This window comes from Cucurbita pepo, chromosome LG02 (genome assembly GCF_002806865.2).
Source record: "Cucurbita pepo subsp. pepo cultivar mu-cu-16 chromosome LG02, ASM280686v2, whole genome shotgun sequence".
NCBI classification, from domain to species: domain Eukaryota; kingdom Viridiplantae; phylum Streptophyta; class Magnoliopsida; order Cucurbitales; family Cucurbitaceae; genus Cucurbita; species Cucurbita pepo.
Window position 1 is genome coordinate 5755972 of NC_036639.1, and position 24022 is coordinate 5779993.

At 36.2% G+C, this 24022-nt stretch overlaps 3 protein-coding genes across 3 annotated transcripts; 1 reads left to right on the forward strand and 2 right to left on the reverse strand.

The window, feature by feature from the left end:
* The first annotated feature begins 1950 nt into the window (after positions 1-1950).
* LOC111789381 (ras-related protein RABC1-like) lies at positions 1951-6789 on the forward strand. The gene is made up of 7 exons (XM_023670135.1): positions 1951-2106; positions 2201-2363; positions 4109-4177; positions 5298-5363; positions 5618-5739; positions 5986-6114; positions 6378-6789. The coding sequence occupies exons 2-7, from the start codon at positions 2222-2224 to the stop codon at positions 6489-6491; spliced, it is 642 nt and encodes a 213-aa protein (XP_023525903.1). The 5' UTR covers positions 1951-2106; positions 2201-2221; the 3' UTR covers positions 6492-6789.
* Positions 6790-8254: 1465 nt separating this feature from the next.
* Positions 8255-11142, reverse strand: LOC111789152 (2-oxoisovalerate dehydrogenase subunit alpha 1, mitochondrial-like). The gene is made up of 8 exons (XM_023669812.1): positions 10913-11142; positions 10286-10423; positions 10008-10190; positions 9768-9925; positions 9576-9675; positions 9271-9382; positions 8872-9197; positions 8255-8723 (listed from the first exon to the last, which is right to left on the reverse strand). The coding sequence occupies exons 1-8, from the start codon at positions 11099-11101 to the stop codon at positions 8556-8558; spliced, it is 1374 nt and encodes a 457-aa protein (XP_023525580.1). The 5' UTR covers positions 11102-11142; the 3' UTR covers positions 8255-8555.
* A 2922-nt stretch (positions 11143-14064) lies between these two features.
* Positions 14065-22873, reverse strand: LOC111789151 (small RNA degrading nuclease 5-like). The gene is made up of 14 exons (XM_023669811.1): positions 22597-22873; positions 22361-22417; positions 22202-22267; positions 21673-21806; positions 21448-21557; positions 20981-21109; positions 20833-20903; positions 19998-20057; positions 19505-19560; positions 16892-16952; positions 16527-16794; positions 15717-15898; positions 15344-15639; positions 14065-14390 (listed from the first exon to the last, which is right to left on the reverse strand). The coding sequence occupies exons 1-14, from the start codon at positions 22699-22701 to the stop codon at positions 14255-14257; spliced, it is 1731 nt and encodes a 576-aa protein (XP_023525579.1). The 5' UTR covers positions 22702-22873; the 3' UTR covers positions 14065-14254.
* Between the last annotated feature and the right edge of the window lie 1149 nt (positions 22874-24022).

The window sequence follows — 24022 nt, forward strand, 5'->3', positions numbered from 1 at the left end:
AAATAAATATGTAACGTTGTCGGAAAAAAAAAACATTAAAATGAGTCAATTATGACGATAATTCCATGTCTAGGGTTAGAGCTTTAAGATTTTTTTTTTTTTCATTGTTTTTTTTAGTTTAATAGTAATATAATTTCACTCTGTCATATCTCATATGAGTTGGGGAAGAGAAAGAAACACCACATAAATAAATTTTTCGCTGACCAACGCGTTTTAAAAACCTTGAGGGTAAGCTCGAAAGGGAAAATCCAAGGAGGACGATATCTGCTAGCGGTAGGCTTTGGCTGATGATATTAGAGCCAGACACTGGACTATGTGCCAGCAAAGAGGCCATTCCTTAAAGCGGGTAGACACAAGACGATGTGCCAGTAAGGACGCTGGACCACGAAGGGGGTAGATTTGGTGGGGTCCCACATCGATTGGAGAAATGGATGAGTGTCAGTGAGGACGTTGGGCCCTGAAGGAGAGTTTTTAAAGGACAATATTTGCTAGCAGTCTGAGCTGTTACACTACAAATACCTATTAAAAATATAACTAAACAAGTCCGGTTGAAATATAACATATTTTATTATTTATTACGTAGTTTTTTTATTAATGTCGATTAAGGATGTCACTGTCTAAAAACGAACTAGTTTAGATTATCTTTGATCTCATCACCATGCTACAACAATACACATTTGAATTTCGCGCCATCACGTTAGGCATGCAAGTCTAACGTGGAAGAAAATACGAGGTTTTAAAACTAAGTGTCTCAGATGCATAGAACACAAAAGACAATAGCTCAATGAACTCTAGATGAATTTTTTTTTAAAACTCTAATACTATTTATAACCGCTTGAGCACACAAAATACTCACTGGCATACTGCCCGATATGGATAGATAGAGGGATTTCTTTTTTTTTTTTACTTAATCCGAAAGTTTGGGTTGGTTAGATTGGTAACCCAGCCCAACCCTCTAATTTTGGGTTGGGTTCGGGTTGAGTTGTTTGAAAAAATTATTTTTTTAAAAAAAATTTTATTTATCCACAATTTATAATTATTTGAATACAAGTTCGTGTTCAGAAAAAATGAACCCAACCCAAATATTTTTTGAGCAGCACGGTTCACATAATATTGATAGTTGTCAAGCACACCGGGTTACTCCCACATTGATATGCCATATGGAAACTATTAGAAAATAGTCCACTAGTTCTTTAGTAATGAATTGCCTAGTGAGATTGAAGTCGTATACATCTTAGAGTTGGACGATAGTGAAGGTCATGCTTCACCTTATTAGGATTCGCATGACTCTAATGATTCAGAACATAATTGATAAGACAACCTTAATTCTTAGGTAAATGATCCAACCTTTTGTTCAATAATTCAATCAAAGAAATTAACACTTTTTTATACAAAATACAGACCAATCAATAGACAATACTAGAATTAGATTACCTCTTAAACTCAAACATAATTCAAGCTTGATTGAATGGGTCGGATCTTGTGAGATCCCACATCGGTGGGAGGAGGGGAATGAATCATTTCTTATAAGGGTGTAGAAACCTCTCCTTAACCGACGCGTTGAAAAACCTTGAAGGGAGGTTCTTGAAGGAAAAGCCCAAAGAGAATAGTATCTGCTAACGGTGTGCTCGAACAGTTATAAATAGTATTAGAGTTTGATATCGGGCGGTGTGCCAGTGAGGATGTTAGGCTCGCAAGGGAGGTAGATTGTGAGATTCCACGTCGGTTGAAGAGGGGAACGAAACATGTGGAAATCTGTCTCTAGTAGACACGTTTTAAAACCTTGAGCGAAAACGCGTTTTAAAACCTTGAGCGAAAACGGGAGGAGGACCATATTTAATTAGAATAAAACCAACCATCGGATGGGTTGACTATCAATCCAACGGCAGTTGCAATTTGCAAAAATAGATCTGTTCGTACCGTATATCAATCAAAGGCGTCGGCACACTTTTCGAAATAAGAGTTGAGGAAGAGGATTCGGTGGGAAGCAAGCGAGTTCTAAATTCTGTCTGAAGAACAATTTCAAAGGCTTTTTCCTTCCCTCTCTACTCACTCAGTTTTTACTTTCCCTTTCCCTTTTCCTGTACTGGATTTGCTTTTTTCAAGGTATTTTGCTTCTTTCACTTCTAATGCTTTATTTGTGTTGATCGGGAAATTGATTGCGACTGAATTTGGGTTTTGTTGATGGTGGTTGATTAAGGTGTTTTTTTCTGTGTTTCTGATGTCGTCGGCACCGTCTTCGAGTCAACCGGAGTTTGATTACTTGTTTAAGTTGCTGTTGATTGGGGACTCTGGAGTTGGGAAGAGTACGCTTCTTTTGCGATTCACTTCTGATTCATTTGAGGAACTTTCTCCAACTATTGGTATGACTGTGATTTCTTCTACTCTAATCGCGTCTTTGTAATCAATGGCTTGTGGCTTTCTTCGTTTGTTTATTTGAATCTGTCTCGAATGATCATTCAATTTAGCTTGAAGTTGTCTTGAATTCCAGAAGATGAAAGACTGAAGCCCTGTTTGATAGCGGTTACGATTGATTTTATAAACATTAGGTGTTTGTTTATTTATTTTAGTTTTTAGAAATGTTTTCAAACTCAACTTAGGAAGTTACTGAAATTTAAAAATTGGCTAAGAATTCACATATGTAGGTGAAAACATATGAAAGACTTGTTGGTGTTTTGAACTAAAAACTTTTATGCTAAGCCCACACCTCCCAAAATGCTCTCAATCCTTCTAAAATTTTCCTGTTCTTCTCTAGTCAAATGTTCTACAGTATAGAGAAGGATAAAAAATGGAAAATGAAAGACATTAAATTACCTGTTATCTTGTAAAGGCAGGTGAATGAACAATGGCTCTTCCATCATGGCTTGACACTATATGTTATGAACCAAATGCACATCTGAAGTCTCCAACAAACTGGCATGTGAATCAGTCAGTTCATAGATTCGATAAGGATCATGTTGTATGGATTGTTACCTCTAAAGTCTCCTACAGACTGTCCCAAATTAAATCTATGAACTGACAACTCCACATGATATGATCCATATCCTTAGAAGTACCCTTACGTAGCATGCTCTATTGAGGCCCTGTTAACATAAAATGATCTCTGGATAGAGTCAATAGTGTTAATCCTTTAGTGTCAGATTTGCCAATTGAAATTTTTTACCTTCTTTAGACTTCAACCTTCTAGAGCGAGTACTATAGAGATGGTGTGAGGAGGTGAGAATTGCACAAAAGAGTAGAGTTGTACACGGGTTGGGTTGGAAATTTTTTGGACCAACCCGAAATTCCGGGTTGGTCGGGTTGCCTACTAAAATGAATCAAATAAGGTTCACAACCCAACCCAACCTGACTCTCTATTTTCATGTTGGTTCGCTGGCTTTTCAATTTTTTTTAATTAATTTAAAAAATCCTACTTATCCACAATATATGTCACATTAATAGCTAAAATCTCTTAAGCTCATATATCAAACATCCACAAGTTACAATGCATCATTAACATCTACTATTAGTCTTCACCTTTGTAACAATTCTAGAAGTAGGGGTTAGGATGGGTTGGGTTAGGGAATTTGGTTGGTTTGGTTGACCCAACCAAAAAAAATCCAACCTGTGAATCGAATCAGATTTTCGGTCCTCCAAAAATTCAAACCAAGCCAAATTAAAAAAAAAATTAACTTCCGGTTTGGGTCGGTAGTTTGGTTAATCGAGTCATTCGAACACCCCTACAAATGAGAGATTAGATAACTATAGTAAAACTTAATGGATGATTAGGGGTAACAAACGAACATCAAAACCGACCTAGCCAACATAGAGAGAAAAGAAGATACATTATAAGCTCCCTATTAGACAAGGGATGTCCAAAAGCCGCAAAAGCATATTATGGTGATGAAAGGGTAACAAAGACGAAGGTAACATACGGAAACGAAACTATCCCCACCATCCAATCCTCTCAACTAATTGAAGATCCTTTTTGTAACTCATTTGGTTTTCTACAATATATTTCATTTACATCAATGAAGTATTCTTTTGTTTCTTATAGAAAAAAAAAATATTATATGATCTATTGCTCATCTTGTTACATACTAAATGTAATTCTCTACATAATTTTTAGGTGTGGATTTCAAGATTAAGCATGTTACAGTTGGGGGAAAGAAGTTGAAGCTTGCAATATGGGACACAGGTGAAATCTTGCTGTTGTGTTTCATGTTATGCACCTGTATGAACATGATTGGGGAAAAACAATGGTGTCGTTTGATTTGTTTCTGTCCTCTTTTGGCTTCACCCATTGTGTTATTGATCTGTATTTTAATTTCTACATTTTTGTTTTGAATGTTTGATATGCATTTAACATACTTTTTTTATGGATAAAGAAGTATGCATGAGAATTATTTATATTATAAAACCTTAGTACTGGCTTATTTAGTCAGTTTGCTTCAACCTTAACATGCTTTTCCTTTAAATGTTTAAATTATGAAATTGTAGGGGTTGGATTTACATAGATTTACATATATCTGCTAAATTATGAAATTGTAGGGGTTGGATTTACATAGATTTACATATATCTGCTGACCTTGACAGTGTCTGGGGGGTGTACCATGCACGTAACATTTCATTAGTTGCATTGATCATCGTTTTTCTTTTCATATTATAAAATGTTGCAGTTTGAAATTCTAGTTATATGATTTCGATAGATAAGGTAGTGGATTCTTATGCCCACTAACTGACTTAGTATCTTTGAAGTCTCATGCATGTAAAATTTTACTGGTTATCTTGTGGTATTATATTGTTGTTGGAAATTATTAGGAATAAGTAAAGGACATCCTCAAAGACGATTTCTGTTTTTCAATCTACGATTTCACTGATGACAAACAAAAAACCATAAGCAGAGAAACTAAAATCATTGTAGAGTAGGGATTAATTTAGTTTCTTTATGGTGCTACTTGGGGCTTGTTATGATAGCTGTTGAATATAAAAAACTTTGGTCTTTGTAAGTAATCAGCTAAGACATGCAGTATGTTTTTCAAGTCTGTGTGATGTAGCTTGGCAGTGGTATACTAAGATAAAATTGATTTATGTTAACGCATCCTCCACATCTTTACTTGAAAGTTCGAACTTTTATTCCGTAAGTGGCTACCTCCTATTATTAAGTGTATTTTGATGAGATTTGATCTAGTAAGCACATTTTCCATACCTTTATTTGAAGAAAATTAAATTCTTTATTCCTTAGTAACTGTCTACGTTTTTTTTATTTTTTTTATTTTTTTTTATTTTATTGTTATTTAAATGTTCTCTATTTGCAGCTGGGCAGGAGAGGTTTCGAACATTAACAGGTTCATATTACAGAGGCGCTCAAGGAATCATTATGGGTATCTTCTTTTTATTTCATCACTTTCTATCTACAATTATAATACTAGCATGCTACCATTGCTCCACTTATGAAATCTCGTTCGGGTTTTTGAGCCTCAGAAAAGCTTGGATTTTAGGTTCAACTTTGGAACTTATGGCTTTTCCTAAACTCTAGGGATGACTTGTTTTGATAAATTCTTAAGTCTTAATTACTTTTTCTATTATTCAATTAGCTCTTAAGTTAACCAAATACTGTTGCAACCTAAAAATTTAGTGTATGATGTGACCCGCCGCGAGACATTCACAAATCTCTCTGACATATGGGCTAAAGAAATTGACCTGTACTCAACAAATCAGGATTGCATCAAGATGCTTGTTGGAAACAAAGTGGATAAGGTATGCCATTAACTCTTACGAAATTCAGTAGTAACTAGTAACTACCCTGCCCTATTTAATTAACTATGGATTTGAATTAGTATGACTATCTGGCTTAATTAGTGCCATAGTTACTGAAGTAACCCATTATATTCTATTGAGCTTGGTTTATTGGCTACAAGTTGTTTATAATATTTTTCTTCTGTAAATCAATTAATCCTTATTCTTAGCTTTAGATATTTAAATTTGAGCGATCTTATCTTTCAGGAAAGTGAAAGGGTAGTCAGTAAAAAAGAGGGAATCGACTTTGCTCGAGAATATGGATGCCTATTTCTTGAATGTAGCGCAAAAACTCGAGTCAATGTGGAACAATGCTTTGATGAGCTTGTGTTAAAGGTGCGTGAAAACTTGAACCTCTTCTGCATTAATATGGACAGCATGAACCTCCTATATTAATGTCCAGTTGCTCTCAAGTTAGCCCAAGAGTGCAATTGTAAATTTTCAAGTTATTCAAATAGGCATTTAGCTTAGAAATGCTTTTTAATTAGGTAGAACCAAAACTAGAACCTATTCAAGAACATCTCAGAGTGTTTATAATTTGCCCCACCAATCCTCCATAAGCCATTCAGTAACTTGCTGCTCTAAAAATGTGTTTGCAGATTTTGGACACGCCCAGTCTTTTGGCTGATGGCTCAACAGGTTTGAAAAAGAACATCTTCAAAGAGAAACCTCCTCAAGAGAATGCATCACCTGGTGGCTGCTGCTCGTATTGATTTTATGTCGAGGACTCCAGGAGCATCCTCATTTGGTTTTAGGATACTCGTTATGCTGTTATTCCATTTTAGCACACCCTTGAAGTAAAAAGGTTTATGTTCTTCAATCTTCCTTTTATGGATTATGAGTTCGTTGAGCTAGAATATCTGCCAGAGTTATTTGCTCGTCTTCTTTTAGCCTTTGTTACTAGGTTGACAATTTATTGATTTACCATGAACTTGCAACTTCACAGATGGAAAAGGATCCAAAACTTGGGAATCCTATCAATACTTCGGTTTCGAGACTGGGTTCTCTTAATTGTTTAGATATCCATCCCTTTCGTTTTTCACCTGCCCTATCTATATGCACGTTGGCCAGTAGGGGATTATCTATGTGATTCACCCCGCTTGCTTGCATCTACGAATATTTGGACTAATTCCACTGCCTATCCAATTGCCAAAACTTTTCTTGCTATTATCCTTCACTTGTTTCTGTATGAAAATGTGTGCCTTGTTTGTTTCTCTCCTTTGGGAAATAACAAACAAGAAAGGGATTCAAGTATGATTCAAGAAAGTAAAAAGTGGCAAGTAATCAAGTTCAACTAAGTGAAGGATCAATCTTAGTTGAAATTGATCCCCATTTTAACTAAGAAATCGAGTATTTGCATTTCAACATCAAACGCTTGTTGACATCTGATAGGTGTTCTACCTGTAAACCTCTATTAGTTGTTGGATCAACTTTATTGTGGCAAATATTTCCCAACCATAAACCTCTTAAGCTGTTGAAGGACCTAAGATACGATGTCACAGTCATAATACTGCAAATCTCATAAACCTTGTGTAGAATTCAATGAGTGGAGTAAAACATGATCTAGCCTTGGGAAAGTAACTCTGAATTAGATTGTGGAAGATGATCATTGGCTGCCTCCCTATATAGTTCAACCAGTTTTCCTGAGGTTTATACTACCAACAAGTTCTTCCAATGCAAATGTTTCTAAATCTAGATACAAGTTTCATTTGCTCAACCCTATGCTATATACAGCAGCCCAAGCCCATCCCTATGCAAGCTCATCGCTATCAAATATTGTCCTCCCTAAGCTTTCCTTTTTGGGCTTCACATCAAAGTTTTTAAAATACGTCTACTTGGGAGAGGTTTTTACACCCTTACAAAGAATGTTTCGTTCTCCTCCTCAATCGATGTGGGATCTCACAATTCACTCCCCTTCAAGGCTCAGTATCCTCATTGGCACTTGTTCCTCTCTCCAATTGACATGGGATCTCACAATTCACTCCTCTTTGGGGCCCAGTGTCCTCGCTGGCACTCGTTCGTCTCTCCAATCGATGTGAGATCTCACAATCCACCCCCTCTTCGGAGCCCAACATCCTCGTTGGCACTTGTTTCTCTCTCCATTCGACGTGGGATCTCACATGCTAACTTGATGTGCTTATTTAAATATAAGGTTCCATTTGGTAACCATTTGATTTTTAGTTTTTTTTTTTGTGTCTAAAAATTACGTCAACCCACCTTTAATTTCTATGGTTTGTTTTCACTATTTCAAAAATATATTTTTTTAGAAAAACTATATATTTATTGTTATGATTATTATTATTATTATTACTATTTCAGTTTGGCTAGATTTTGAATACACTTCTTCATAGAATTAAATTGAAAGGTAGCTGTTTGTTCAGGCAATGGAGTGATTATAATGGTGAATGGCTTCTTCATAGGAATGACTTGCCCAATAGAAGGTTATAAGAGTACATAATGAAGCACTGAAGTTAAGTTGAAGGAAATTAGTGTCCATTGAAGAACACAACATGTTCCCATTAATCCAAATAACTCTGAACAAGGCTCTAGAGTTTCAGATCAATTTAGGTAGTGACATTATCATCATCAAGATTTTCCAAAGAGCCATAGCGGTAGCATGATCTTAACCCACGAAGCTGATATTACAGTATATCATATCATATCATATCATATCATATCATGAGTTTACATTTATTTGGCACAAGCGGTTGATGTACGCTTTAGTTTACATTTATTTGGCACAACTGCTGATGTACCCTTTTGGATAGAATCTTCTTCTAAAGAGGAACATCAGAAGGGTAATCTTGAGGATACCTCTTCATTGTTTGCCTCAGTACCTGTTCTTGCTCATGAAGGTTTGAGGGTATGTGATCATAGACATCACTGAACAATGCTGAAACTGGAGCTTTCTCTGCCTTCTCTGCTTTCTGGATTGCTTGCAACAACTAAAAAACCAACAATTTGATTATGTTTACCAGTTATGTCCTGATCCTAGTTTCAACCGGATCTTGTTTGATAACGATTTTGTTTCGGAAACGAGCTTGAAACAGTGGTATAAGAGGTGAAAGTGTATTTAAAAACAAAGGATCTGACCTGTTTTTTTACAGTGGATCGATGCATGGACTCATCTTCTTCACTCAACCATCCATTATTTCTTAACCATCTTGCAAACCGATACATAGGGCTCCTCTTTGTTTTCCAGTACTCAATCTCATCCACACCCCGATACTTGGTGGAATCATCGGAGGTGGAATGGTGGCCAACTCTGTAAGTTAGAGCCTCGATCAGAACCGGCATCTGCTCGGCAACCGCCATCTCTCTCGCTCTGCGAGTGGCGGTATAAACAGCCAGAGCATCATTGCCATCAATCCTAATGCTTCGGACTCCATAGGCCTGACCTTTAACCACCACCCCGTCGCCTGAAAATGGAAACGAAAAAGGGAATCAGAGGTTGGGATTGAGATGTGTGAGATTTTTGAATGGATTTGGTACTTCGGAATTGTTCTTGGATTGCAGTACTGATAGCCCAGCCGTTGTTCCGGCAGATGAAAACCACCGGCGCTCCTAACACTGCTGCAAAGTTCAATGCCGCGTGGAAATCTCCCTGTAAGTAACAAAATTCAATGAGAGAATGATCATGGGTTTATAATCAAAGAATACCAAGGCCTTCTTTTTGGAGAAGTCCAAAGCAAAGCCAGGAGAACTTATGCTCAAAGTAAGTGGATAATATGATACGAATGTGCACCACCAAGTGTTCAATATTGGAGCAAAGAAAAGAGGATATTTAAGATATGTACCTCGCTGGTGCTGCCATCTCCAAAATAAGTCACAGCGCAGGCGTCTTTTCTGTCGATTTTAAGAGAATAAGCAACGCCAACAGCATGTGGAAGCTGCGTTCTGCAACAGACAGTAAATAAAGGACACACATGGTTTCAATTTGATAGCCACAAAGTTAAGTATGAAGTATTGAGGGATGAAGGCATGTTTACCCAATTGGCGATGAAATGGTGAAGTAATTGAGCAGATTGGAGCCATAGTGAATGGGCATCTGCCTACCTTTTCCATAATCACTTCTGTTTCCAAACACCTGATCTGCAAATTCTTGCAATCCAAATCCACGCCATAACAACACTCCCGGCTCCCTGTACTGTAATAAATCGACCCGACTCTCTTAAACCAAAACGAGATTACATTATAAGCTAAATTGATGTACATACGTACATACGTACCTGAGCCAAAACCACGTCGTCGGAGTGAAGCGCAGCTGCTGAAGCAATGGTCACTGCTTCTTCTCCAGCTGAAGTTAAGTAAAATGAGATTCTTCCTTGCCTTTGTGCTTCGAAGAATATGGTGTCCATTGTTTCAAGGGTAATCATGTCTTTGTACATCTTCATCATTACATCCTTGCTCAACTATATTATAAAAAATAAAAAAAATAAAAAAATTTATTTTTTTTACAGAAAAAAAAAAAAAAAAAAAAAAAAAAAAAAAAAAAAAAAAAAAAANCCTGCTTGAAATTCGTGGGCGTAATCGTCTCCCCATTTTCGTGGAGAATTCGATAACACGAGACCCGCTTCTCAGTCGACTCAGTAATGAATTTCATTTCACTCGTAAATGGAACTCTTCCTCCCGGAAAATCCAACTCCTACCACGGTAAATAAATCATTCGTCATATATATATATATACATATTTTTTAATTAAAAGTTTAAAAAGTTAATAATCAAATGTTTTAATTGAAATAGTTAACATAAATTATGTTATATTATTTGATAAATTTTTAATATTAAATACTAAAAGTAATCTCATTATTGTATTATATTATATTATATAATATACACAAAGATAGTAAGTAAATTTGAAGATCTATGTTGAACAATCATTACAAATGGTAAAGAAATTTCAGATTTGACTTTTCTTTCCAAATTAAAAAAACATTAAACTATTTTCCTTTGATAATTATGAAAAGAAAAAAAAAAAAAGCATTTAATTTTAGAAAATAATTTTTATATAAATTTGGAAATCTAAAATGATTTGATAGAGTGAGAATTGTTGGCAGCTACCTTAATCTCGTAATGTTGTAATCATAAGTATTAAATTAAAACAAATATAGATTATTATTAATATTTAAATGACCTGATCATCGTTTTCGTCTTCATGGAGTCGCGCGGCTTCGGTGGATTCAAAACGACGTGTCGGCGAGAGCAAAGCGGAGCGGTTAGAAGAGGAAAGCAACACGAAGGCATTCTGACGGCGGGCGCCGCCAAGAAGAGGCGGCGGAGAAGGAAAATTCGGAGTGAGAAGGCGGAGGGAAGTCCGAATCATAGTGAGGGAATGGGAAGAGAGAGAAGAGGAAGAGAGAGAAGAGGAAGAGTTGAGAAATGATGTGAGAGTGGATGTGTGCATATATAGAGGTGTCAGTTTGTGGGTTTGTTTGGAAGGTGGTGGCGTGGTGGGGACTGCCTCTTCCACCCCCCAATCTCTTCCCATTGCTACCCATGGTGTGCCAACTTCTGGAACTCTAGACATGTGCTTTCGGAGAAATTAGAAGCAAGGACTTTTTTGTCATTTTCAATTTTACTCTCTCTCTCTCTCTCTCTCTCTCTCTACCTTTTTACCTTTTTTACTGTGCTTAGTTTGTCCGGTCCGCTACTTTTACTTTCACGATTCTATTGGTATGACTAAGTTTAGAGCTTAAGGCATGACTCTAATACATGTTAGATAAACACGACTCTCCAAAATGGTATGATATTGTTCACTTTGAACATAACCTCTCACGACTTTGTTTTGGGCTTCTCCAAGAGGTCTTCTACCAATGGAGATAGTATTATTTGATTATAAACACATGATCATTTCCTAAATTAGCAGACGTTAGGACTTTCATCCAACATTTATGATAATTTTAAAATTTGGGTTGAGTTTAGTTGAGTTATAACCTTATTTTTCAAATAGGTTAGGGTTAGGACTTAGGATTTTCCAAAAATTCAACAAACTCTGAACTAATTTTATGGTTTGGGTTGGCTTAGTTTGAGTTAGTGGAGTTATTTGAGCCATATAAACACTCGTTTTCTTTTTTATGAAAAAAAAGAAAAAGATACCTTAAAATTTACGTGTTGGAATTTGCAGATAACACAAATGAAATAGCCCCTTCCTTGGAAACAAGAAGGATAAGGGACTTGGTCGCCAATCTAAAACTTTGACGAAGATGAACGGGGCTAAGCGGTGGGATGTAAAAATGCATCGGTAGGGGTTTAGGGTTTAGGATTTAGGGGGGAAGTATCCGAGTTGCTGACCCTCTTAGTTCGTTCTTGGAAGAATAAGGCTATAATCCTTCTGTTAAATAGGATTTCCTCTGCTTAATGGATAAGCAGCTAGCAAGGATTGAAAAGAAAGGAACTACTACTACACTGGCAACTGCATTTGGAGTGCGTTAAGGTAGAACGGGCTCGCCGAGCACTTGTATGGTCTGGAGAAGCTTACTTGTCTTATAGTTTAGGTGCCTTTTCATTTCTTTGACCCTTATATTGGTCTTTTTTTATCCGACAAATACTATAATGAAAGGAATATAGGAGTTTGTCGCTAGGTATTTGACCAAATATCTCTCTCGAAATGTTCCTCAAAAAAATCCGATTCGTGCAGATTTTTCTCCCAAACCCCTTTTTTTGTAATTCGTATGATGCAATGGGAGCTTATAACCAGAAAAGAATCAATTTCCTAGTCCTTTGTGGCTCTGCTAGCGACTAGATCCATGAGTTATTTACTGTTTTGACCCATTAAATATCTTCTCCTAATTTAATAAACATTTAAACTACTTAATTTTTAATTGTCTATTTTAATTTATTCTATTATTTCTCGACAATAATATTGTAACTTTCTTTATTTTTTTAAGTTTAATTATGAACTTTGTTTTAAATTTTAAAATTTCATTCCAATAATATTCTTAAACTTTCCGACCTTTACTATGTTTTAAAAATATTTTAAAAATTTTTTTTTTTAATTCTTCTCATTTTAAAAAATTAAAAAAAAGTTTCCTCCATACAAAATATGAGTGAATGAAAATGAACAAATTATTAATATTTTTTTTAGCGAACTTATGTGGGACAAAAATGCATTAATAAGTTGGGTAGAATTGATAGTTTTGCCCTAATGGTAGTAAGTGGGATAAATAAAAATTAATAAACCAATTTATTACAACTTTTAAATACGATTAAATTTAGGTAATTATGCAATTAAAATTACAAATTAACCCATGAAATTAACTTATTATTATATCAATTAAATTAAAATTTTAAATTAAATAGCCCGTAAAAGACGGTTAGAGAAGATTTGACTAGAGTCTCAAAATTCATATATCAATCTTGTATGCAAGTTGGCACAACGCTTTCTTTCGCTTTAAATCAATCTCGTTCATCTAGTCTGCCCGGTCAAATCAGCTCTGGTGCCTGTGTATCCCATGTCCAGTGTCCTTGATCTGGCCAATGGGAATTCTCTCTCTTCAATGGACTATTTCCTTATCAGGGTGTTTATAATTTAAAAAATTGTTTACACGTGTCAAAATGAAATAAAAGGTAAATAATGATAGAAAACTTCCAAAGAATTAGGTGTCCCACTTGGTTGTAGTTCCCAAATTTGGGACCGTTCATATGCTTTTTCATTCGAACGGACAAAAGCTTTTAATGGGTAAGTTATGAATTTTGATGACGGAGTTTCGACATGGTGTGTTGTATTCCTCTCAATGTATGTTGAAAGTTTTGGAGATCAAGTTTTGGTATGGTGTTCTGTATTCCTCTCGATTTACGTTGATTAGGGTTCATAGGTTCTTTTGAGAATAACTTATTTGTTATATTGTTATGATTATGTTTATGCCGTGTGAGATACTATGAATTACCATGTATAATGGGCACGTATGACTTACCATGAATATGTAAATAATTATTGAAAACTTCCAAATATTAATATTTATTAGTCACATATCACCAAATACAAGCTTTATTTTCCTTATTATCTTTCTATTATTTCACATCATTTCACATCAGTTTGCTTTTTTACATTCACCAGTTGACAAAAATGTAGATGTCTCAATGTCGATATTGATGTTATAAAATTTATTAATCCCTAATTAGCTCTGATTAACTGCAATCATAATTGTTAGTGAGCGTGAAAGTCCCACATCAACTAATTTATGAAATGATAATGGGTTTATAACCAAAGAATACTATCTCTATTGCACTGGGGCCTTCCAGAGCATAGCCACGAGAGCTTATGTTCAAAGTGGACAATATCATACCATTGTGAAGAGTCGTGTTCGTCTAACAATAATATCTATATTTCATGTGATTGCCTATAATTAACACAAATAGTGATTGCCTATAATCACTCATTCAAATTCCAATTATAATCACTCATTCAAATTCCAATAATGATAATTATGGATGAATGACAAATGGAAGGAAACAATGTATTACAAAGAGAGACGAATTAGAGTAAAGATGAATGCTTTATAGAAGCAAAACACAGAGCTACTTCAGCTTGGGCATGGAGCTCTTCCAACATTTTGACAATCTTCTCACGGCATATCATTGTTTCACTTTGCTCCTTTAGCATTTTCCTCAATCTGTCTCCATACACAAATGTCAAAACATTTAACATTGTTCCCAGAAAAATAAAAGTCATTACGATTTGAAATGAAAGCTATAAAGTACGTCGGGAGGATAGATTCAAACTTTATGGTATTGATATTCACCTACACGAGATATCGTAGCTGATTGTACCAAACCACACATGCTTTGGGCATAGTATTGGACTCCCAACCATCGCATTAATCTATTTGGAATGGCTTTTCAAGTGCTTGAAAACACTTTTTTAAATACTTAAAAGGTCGTTTCAAACAGACCCGAAATGACTCCACCTTAGTGACTTTCCATAAAAACTGCGGGACTCTATATTACGGGAAAGGGTGGAGGAGAGATAGATGGGGCAACGCCCCAACCTATCTCGACCAACACCTCATAACAGTGAATTTGGAATAGTCAAAGCTCTCCTAGGTTCCACTAAAATATGAATTCCGTCTCGGGAAGGCTTGCATCAGGCTCCGCAGCAAACCATCTCGATTCCATCTTCCACTCCAATATATGACAAATATACGCAGGGGGCAAACTCTCGGTGTGGTTCTCATATGCTACTACTAAATCCTCCGGTTGTGGCACTCTAAATTTGATGACTGTGTAAAAGAATGCTACTTTTCTTATTATATGGAGAGTTATAACCAACTGAAGGTTACTACTAATGTTCCTTCAACAACCCAATCTTTTGCTCATCATTTCTGCGATCAAATCCCAAAAGATTTGGATTTGGGGTTATGGTGAAAATGAAAGACAAGAGGGAAGGTCATAACAGAACAGCCAATCACGTTAGCCAACTTAAGGAGTTCAGCACAATTAATTGCTATCATCCATGTTCAAATAATTGCTAGATTCTTTGCTATCACTTGTCATTCTATCAACCAGAAACTCTGATATTTGGAAGCAGTAAGAATTTACCATGATAAATGGAAAGGAAAGCACATACCTCTGTACAAGTGCTATGTCACCGTGACCAGTGCAAACAATAAGCATAGCATTAGTAGGTAACGAGGTATAAAGGTCCTTGATTCTGGAATCCATGCGGCTCAAAATTTCCCGTAGTTCAACAGAGATTTTGCGGCTGTTCCTTTTCTTGTTTGCAGATTTTGAATCACATGTAAGTAATGACAATAACTCTGCAAGCTTGACATTCAATCTTTCTTCATCATCTACTTGCTTCTTATGGTAAGAATTTAATTCCGAAAATTGTGTCCATATGAAGTGTACTCTTTCATTCATTACCTAATAGCCACAAACAAACTAGTTAGATATCAGTTATAAAAGAAATTTCAGTCAAATACAATCAGCGCCATGCCAACCTCCTTTTTCGCCCTTGAAAGAGCTTCATCATCAGAAGTTACAGGAAATGCATGCGATGATTCCGAGGAATATCGCTTCACTGTTGAAACGTCATCGATGAAAGAAGACGTCTTTCCATTCTCACCAAGTATAGTAAGTAGTTTTTTCCTGATTAATGATGGAGGTGAACCGAACTCGGGTCCTGATAGAAAACAAGAGAGAAGGCATTCAATAAGAACTCGGCAGAATTTGGCGATTTATATACAACACAACGTAAGATGATTTTTAAGGACCAAACTCTATAGTTAGAGGCCTCAGTAGCACTAGCCTTTATAGAATAGCTAAGAGGATCTCATTTACATTAGACTACAATTCCAATATGAAAGAAATCCTAGAAGAATTAAACAAGATCCTCCTTGAGTGTATCCTACCCCTTTTTGAAGAGTGCTCAAACAATAAGTTGGCCCCTTCAAAAATATGCTTAGGCACAATTTTTGGATTTCACTCTATATTTTATGAGGAAAAAACTCAGTATTTTACGTACGAATAGGCCGATTTTTATCCTCACAGCAATACCATGGCACTTACATGCAGGACTACTAATGAGTACATCAAACATGAAACTCAATTTGGCTTTTTCCAGCAATACATGAAGTTGCAAGATTTCATATTAAATTAAACACTAAATTACTTGAAACAAATGCTACTTTCACATTAAGTTATTCTGAAGACCTGTCATGAACTGTAACCACAAATATTCCTGAGGAACTTCAGAGAGAACAATCAAACTGTGTTCTCCATAAATATATTGCCAGTAGAATGTCACTTACCATGTTTAATTTTAAGAAGTGCAAGTTCCATAGTAGCTCTTGCATCTTCAATACTATCATGGCCATTGCCAGATTGTTGTATCTCCCTGGAAAGAAATTTTTTGGTAAGGATTCGAAGGGCAGATTTATGAGAGCCGCCACGGGGATGCTTATACAGTACTGCAGTATCAATCACCAGATCATGAGAGATCTTTAATGCCATCAGGTCATTCTCCAGTGAATGACCAATTAGAACGGTCTCCTTGTGAACTAGATTCAAAAAAACTTTCTGCAGTGTACATTTACCACAGTGCATTAGAAAGTTCCATCAGAAACTGATTACTGCAAGTAGATAACATCAGTGAGTGCAGTGTCAAAGAGAGAACCTGAACATCTTCCAGACTAGTGGTCACCTGACTTAACAACTCAAATGTAATTCCACTAAACCTGTTAAGCCACAAAAGACAAACATTTAGACTATATTTATAACTAGTCTCCATAACGACTTTCCAATCTAATTACTAATATACCCTTCATAAGCTAATACTATGAGTAAACTTCGGTCAAAGCCAACGAGGTAAGTGACTTTACTGTTAGAGTTAACCTAATATATGTTGTATGTTGGTGCATGTTGGTGCATGCCCTATGACTTTTGCATGCACCATATTTTATGAGAAATGTCCCTGTTATGCATCGATTATGTTTTCTGGTAATGTTATGAAATGAACTGAAATGTAATGGATGTTATGTTAGTATTACATGCTATGAATATGATGAACGTAGTCATGCATATACTTAGCGTTGTTGAGCTATGTTAAGAAATGCATGAAGGAAATTAAACGTATTTTGTATTACATATTATGTTATGAAATGTAAAGTCACGAGACCTCATGCATATCTATATGTCATTTGCATTGGGATACTTCCCTTTTATGTCATGAAAGTAAGAATTCGATATCTATGTTTCGCCACGATATCATGTGGGCTTTTTCTGTTCTGTGGCATCCAGTGACGTGTAATACGTTGTGCCCGACCAAGCCAGACCCAGGGAGCATGTATACGAGCCCGCCTAGTGGGCCCATGTGCGCATACAGGGGCCGTGTATGGATAAGTATCATACATCCAATCCTACCCAAAAAAGAAAATAGCCCAAGGCCATGATTGATGAAAGATAGGTCTCACTCATATGTGGCATGTGTTTGCATATCTAACCCCAATAGTGTGACTTACTAAGTATTTCATAAAATACTTAAGGTACGTGCTACCTAAATTTTTCAGGTAAAGGCAAGGCACCTATGCACGGGTGACGGAGGAGGCTGAGGATACCATGGAAGTTGATGAGAGGGCATTCTTGGGCCGCTTATGTTTTAATTGGGTTTTTAAGTCAAATCGATGAATGTTTGTTTTATTTAAATTTTCTGTTTTTAGTTGACGAATGTTTTCTTATTTTGAGATACGTTCATTTTGGGTTTTTGAACTTTTATGTAAGACCTTGGTGTTGTTTCCAAAACTATTTATTATGAATTCCCGCTTTATGATTTATGCATGCATGGGTGACATCACTGTTTAGGTTAAAAAAAATTAGGGGCATTACAAATGATATTAGAGCCAGACACTAGACGATGTACCAGCGAAGAAGCTGTTTCTTAAACACGAGACCGTGTGCCAGTAAGAACGTTGGGCCCGAAGGGGGGTGGATTTGGTGGGGTCCAACATCAATTGGAGAAATGAACGAGTGCCAGCGAGGATACTGGGCCCCGAAGGGGGGTGAATTGTGAGAATCCCACATTGGTTGGGGAGGAGAACGAAATACTCTTTATAAGGGTGTGGAAACCTTTCCCTAGCATACGCGTTTTAAAGCCTTGAGGGGAAGCCTGAAAGGGAAAGCCCAAAGAGGACAATATCTACTAGCATTGGTTGGAGGTGGATTTGGTAGGGGTCCCACATCGATTGGAGAGATGAACGAGTGCCAGCGAGGACGCTGGGCCCCGAAGGGGGGTGAATTGTGAGAATCCCACATTGGTTGGGGAGGAGAACGAAATACTCTTTATAAGGGTGTGGAAACCTTTCCCTAGCATACGCGTTTTAAAGCCTTGAGGGGAAGCCTGAAAGGGAAAGCCCAAAGAGGACAATATCTACTAGCATTGGTTGGAGGTGGATTTGGTAGGGGTCCCACATCGATTGGAGAGATGAACGAGTGCCAGCGAGGACGCTGGGCCCCGAAGGGGGGTGAATTGTGAGAATCCCACATTGGTTGGGGAGGAGAACGAAATACTCTTTATAAGGGTGTGGAAACCTTTCCCTAGCAGACGCGTTTTAAAGCCTTAAGGGGAAGCTCGAAAGGGAAAACCCAAAGAGGACAATATCTGCAAGCGGTGGCCTTGGGCCGTTACAGATGCCTTGGTAAATATCACTCTGGGTCAATGCCGTGATGACCAACCATGGGAAAATTTAGATGGGAAGACAAGATCCTTAGACGGAACATTGCCACAAAAGGGTACGAGCTTTGGGAGTTCGCTAAACTCAGCAGCATCTCAATGGTGTACCATAAAGCTTTTACTAGTTATTTTCTCAATGATGTACTCTTTAGCCTTTACCTAACTCTTTCCGATTATTTTCCAACTGAGGGCAGTACTTTCTAATCTCCTTCAGCCAGTGGTGTTCTTTTCACTATGAATAACAAGTCTGTTTCCTATCGGAGGAAAAATAATTATAAAAAGGAAAAAAACGAGGGAGAAAAAAGAATAGAGAAATCGCCAGATTGAAAAGTATAGCCACTTGCCCACTAATAAGAAAAACAAGCATAATTACCAAATGCAAGCAATTTAAAGAAGAGTAAACCGTGCAATATAACTAAAATGGCTTCATAAATCATCACTATCGATCAAATACAGGAAACTAAGATTTTCACATCAACTTTTCTTGGTGACATATTCTTTTTATGAGAATTGATATTAAAAACCTTTTGTGAATTGATACTAAAAGCTCGACTATCTTACCTCGTATTGTAGTCAACAATTGCATTTGATGGTTTTACCAATTTGTCAAGGACAACCTGAGATAAAAAGGTAATAAATCAAAAAGAATGGGACATGTAGAAGTAAAACACAGTGGTCTAAAAACAAAATCAAATACAGAAATCACAAAAATAAAAGTTGATAATACTTTGTTAACCCAAAACTGAAAATAGCTGGTCTAAAACTTCAGTTAAACAAACAGGACCTGTATGCCTCTGAGGTAAAATCCAGTGACTTTAGTTTATTAAATACACATTTTAACATTAAAAAGAAGCATAACCTGAGAAAGGATAAAGATATAGATAACTAAATTAACTTAGCAAGATGGTCGCCATATTAACTATACGGTTCTTGATTATTTGTTCAGATAAGAATTACTTGATTTAAAGTCTTCAAAGCACCAGTTAAGTTTCCTCATACAAAAATTCAATGCTTTCATTAAGGCAATTAACTGAAGCAGAGATAAAGTGCATACCTGTCCTTCCATATCCACCAGGGTTATTCGTGTGAGCTCAAACCCTTCACAGGTCACACACTAATAAAAGTCAAAAAAATTAAATGATTAACTCAATCAAAGATGAGGCAGGTCGTCAGATAAAATTCTACAAAGAAACTATTGGCAATGCATTGTATCAAATAATTAAGAGAATTATTGAGCCTTTACAGACTAAGTAGCCGATAAAGCACATGAATTGAATAGATGCAACATAAGCATTCCACACACACACACACACACACACACACACACACACACACACACCATGGCTAGCTATCCTTCCAAAAAGTTAAAGGAGTTTCCGTGGCTTGAGAGGAAGAATAGGACATTTAACAATATAGAAAAGACTATTGATAGTTTTTTTTGATACCATTTATTTTGCGGCTCTATTTTGATGTAAAATTTATGTTGCTTTCTAACAACAATAGTTTAAAAATGGCCCTTAAGCCTGGAAGAAACTTCTCTAATCTTTCTTAGTTTGAGGTTTTGCTTTCTTTCCTTTTTAATATTCAATGTTTCCTACAAAAAAAAGTTGTTAATTACGTCTATTATTTCTCTTGGGCTCCAAGTGCCACAAAAAAGAAAAGAAGAAAAAATTAGATATATGAAATTTTAAAGAACCTTTTCATTAATACAAATATGAGCAGTAAGATATGAAAAATAAATGAAATAAAAGGCAATCGAAGATATTTATAAGCAGGATGATTGTCAAATATATTTGGAGGGGGGGGGGNTATGCTTGTTTCCTCAAGAATTAACATCGTTTCCTTCAATATATTACTGTCTCAAATTTTTTAAAGAAAAATGTATTTACCATTTCACAGTCAAGCGCCAACATTTCATAAGGTGAAGATCCAATAGGAGCAGGAAGTGTATGTATAAAACCTGAATCAAATGAACTATTAACTTAAGAAATTTTCTCACTTCGGAAAAAAAGTGAAAAAGGGCCAAAGACAAGTCACCTGGTTGATTGAAAGGATAGCCATTGTCTTCCAGTTCTTTTGCAGTTAGCGTATAATATGTAACAGGGAAAGGCAACTCCTTCGGGAGTTTGATAGATATCGGTGTTTCTTTTTCAGGGTCAAGTCTTTCTGTACACATTCCAGAGAACATATCGAGAGAGAAGGAGAATGCAAACAAGTCAGAACGTCAGTTCACCATAAATCAAGGGTAGATAAAAAGGCATCAACCAAAACCACTTTCAGCAAGTTCATTGCCACTAAAATGCCCTATTCTCAGGAGAGTATATGTTTGATGCCCACATAATTATGTAGACTCGCCTTTAAACTCCTTGTAGCACAGTTATAATGAAGTACATTAATTCCCTACTCCTACAAGGAAGTAAAAAGAATTCTAAAACAGCACAACAAGAAAATTAATTAACTGGAGAACTAGACCAAAACTAAAGTTTGCCAAATGGTTTACAAACCTTGTTCAGACGTCAAATTATTCTTTAAGTCTACACTATTTGCATCCCTCTTTCTCTTTACCTTACATGTCAAAAGTGCATCAATTGTTTGCATTCTATCTGATATACAGCTAGCAAAAAAATAAAAAATAACAACATGAGAACTGTAGCATTAAGAAAATCCCAGAAACATTCTAAAAGGTAAATAGAATAAAAACTTCCAAACTTCAATGAAAGAATGAGCACCTAAGAGCTAAAACTGCCCTCGGATTGCCGCATAATTTTTTAAACGTAGAAAGTATCTTGGTCTGTGACATGTACAGAGCAGCATCCAGGCCAGGGAGGTAAACCATAACCACTTTGGGGATCAGGGGTTTATTCTGCATATATTTAACTCTGTAAGTACTTCCAGGAAATCTTAAACATTTGGAGCAAAAGTAAGCCATCAAATTAATTAGAATAACTAACAATCGAAGTTTAAAAAACATAAGAATGTGCGTAAATTTTCGAGAAAAATAATAGAACACCAAGATCCCAGTAAGGTTTACCTCCTGGTCACATTCCTATGGAGATATAGCTCAAAAATTGAATTGGTAAGGAGGAAACAAATGATGAATATAGCTCAAAAATATTTAGGTCATAGACCTTTAAACTGACAAATATCACCAAAATTTGATTTCTATTGAATAACAATCCGTTCATGATCAGATTTTTATTGCTCACACAAAATTCAAGTAAGACATATCAATAACCTAAAGTTAGGAAAAGTATCGACCTTAATGAAAACCCATGATGGCATGAAACCTTCAGCAAGCACCCAAGTTACAAGCCCTTGAACATCCTGCAGAAAAACATAAGTGATACTCAAAAAAAAAAATCTCATAACCAATTCTTTCTATAAATCAGAAGAAACTTAGCAACCAGGTAAACTCACTTGCAGACTTAAAGTTGAATTAGACTCGGGAGTTTTGAAAAGAATCTCAGCTTTGGCCTACAAGAGGAATCAAAGTAGCAGAATGCACCATGTCATCCGTTTCTATATTGTTTCAGAACATAAAATTCAAGCAAAATAACAACAACAGTAATCGATGAATAAAAAGAAGATGCAACGGCTTGAAGAATTTGAAAAAAGTAAATGGGATAGCTGAATGATGAACTAAAAATACATACATCGGTTCCATATATATCGAAGAAGCTGGGGTTCTCCTTTGTTTTACCCACATTCGACCTGCCTTCTTCTTCTGAATCCAAGGCTGAAACACCGGAAGACGGCATGGTATTATTTTCTCGGCGGAGACTGAAAACAAGACTGTACTGGTCTCCTAAACTCCAAAGCCCTCAGAACGCGGAATCAAAAACCCATTTATTGCCTTCCCGAATAAACAAAGGGTTGCTAATTTCTTAGTAGAACGTCCTATAATCATCGAGTACTTAGAACAATTGTAATGGTGTGCTGTTTGCGTATGTGTAATTTTAGGGTTTTCAAAAAATTGATGTAATCATTTGCTTGTACTTATGTAAAATGATATCTTTAACCAAAAAATTTCAAATTTTGAATCATAAGGCTAGAATAAAATTTTTAGGTTTAGGTGTATAGTATAAATTAAATATATAGTATATATATTATGGTTTGATAAGGTATTTTCTAAGTGTTTTTAAGGTTATAAATCGATGATTGTGTCAAACAATCTCACGACTAATGAATAGAAAGTTTTAATTATGTTATAAAAAAATGAAAGACTGGAATGAACCAATTGGTTCAGTTCCATTCAATCTAATTCACCGACTCAAATTGATTTTGAACATATATAAGAGGAGGTAAAAGTAGCTCTTTCCTTCACATCGGCTTCTCTCCTTCACTGGATTTCACTATAAACTCCTTCCCTTGAACCTTCTTTCCATCTATCTTGACCGGAAAGAGGGGAAGCCCTTGCGGAAGTCCTGCCCACTGGATTTCACTGTAAACTCCTTCCCTTAACCTTCTTCCCATCTATCTTGACCGGGAAGAGGGGAAGCCCTTGCGGAAGCCCTGCCCACTGGATTTCACAATAAACTCCTTCCCTTGAACCTTCTTCCCATCTATCTTGACCGGAAAGAGGGGAAGCCCTTGCGGAAGCCCTGCCCACCCTTCTTTATTTTGAGGGATGCCTTATATTTAGGATTCCTGGCTTCCCGGACTCATAACAAACGGCTAGGAACAATATGTGTCAACTAATAATGATTTGAAAGGGTTGACTCTGCAGCTTGTTCAGAACTCTACACGAATCCTAATGGAGACCATCTTATCACTAAGATTCATATAAGAAACCCAACCTTGCTCTAATATAAAGAAGTTTCTAATTTGTGTTAAACAAATGGTTCATATCCATATTGTCTATGTTAGGATATTGTCTATGTTACAAAAAGATAGTTACACTAAGACTTCGTATTAAAAAAATCTCCAAAGAAACATAGTGATTTGAAATTAAAAACACAGTAAAAACTTTAATACCAAATGATAGGAAATCAAATTCGTTTTCCGTGATGTACTTAACCCTACGTGCTATAAGTGGCTTGAACAATTCTTGCATGAACAAGCAACTCCTAAACGCGTTCG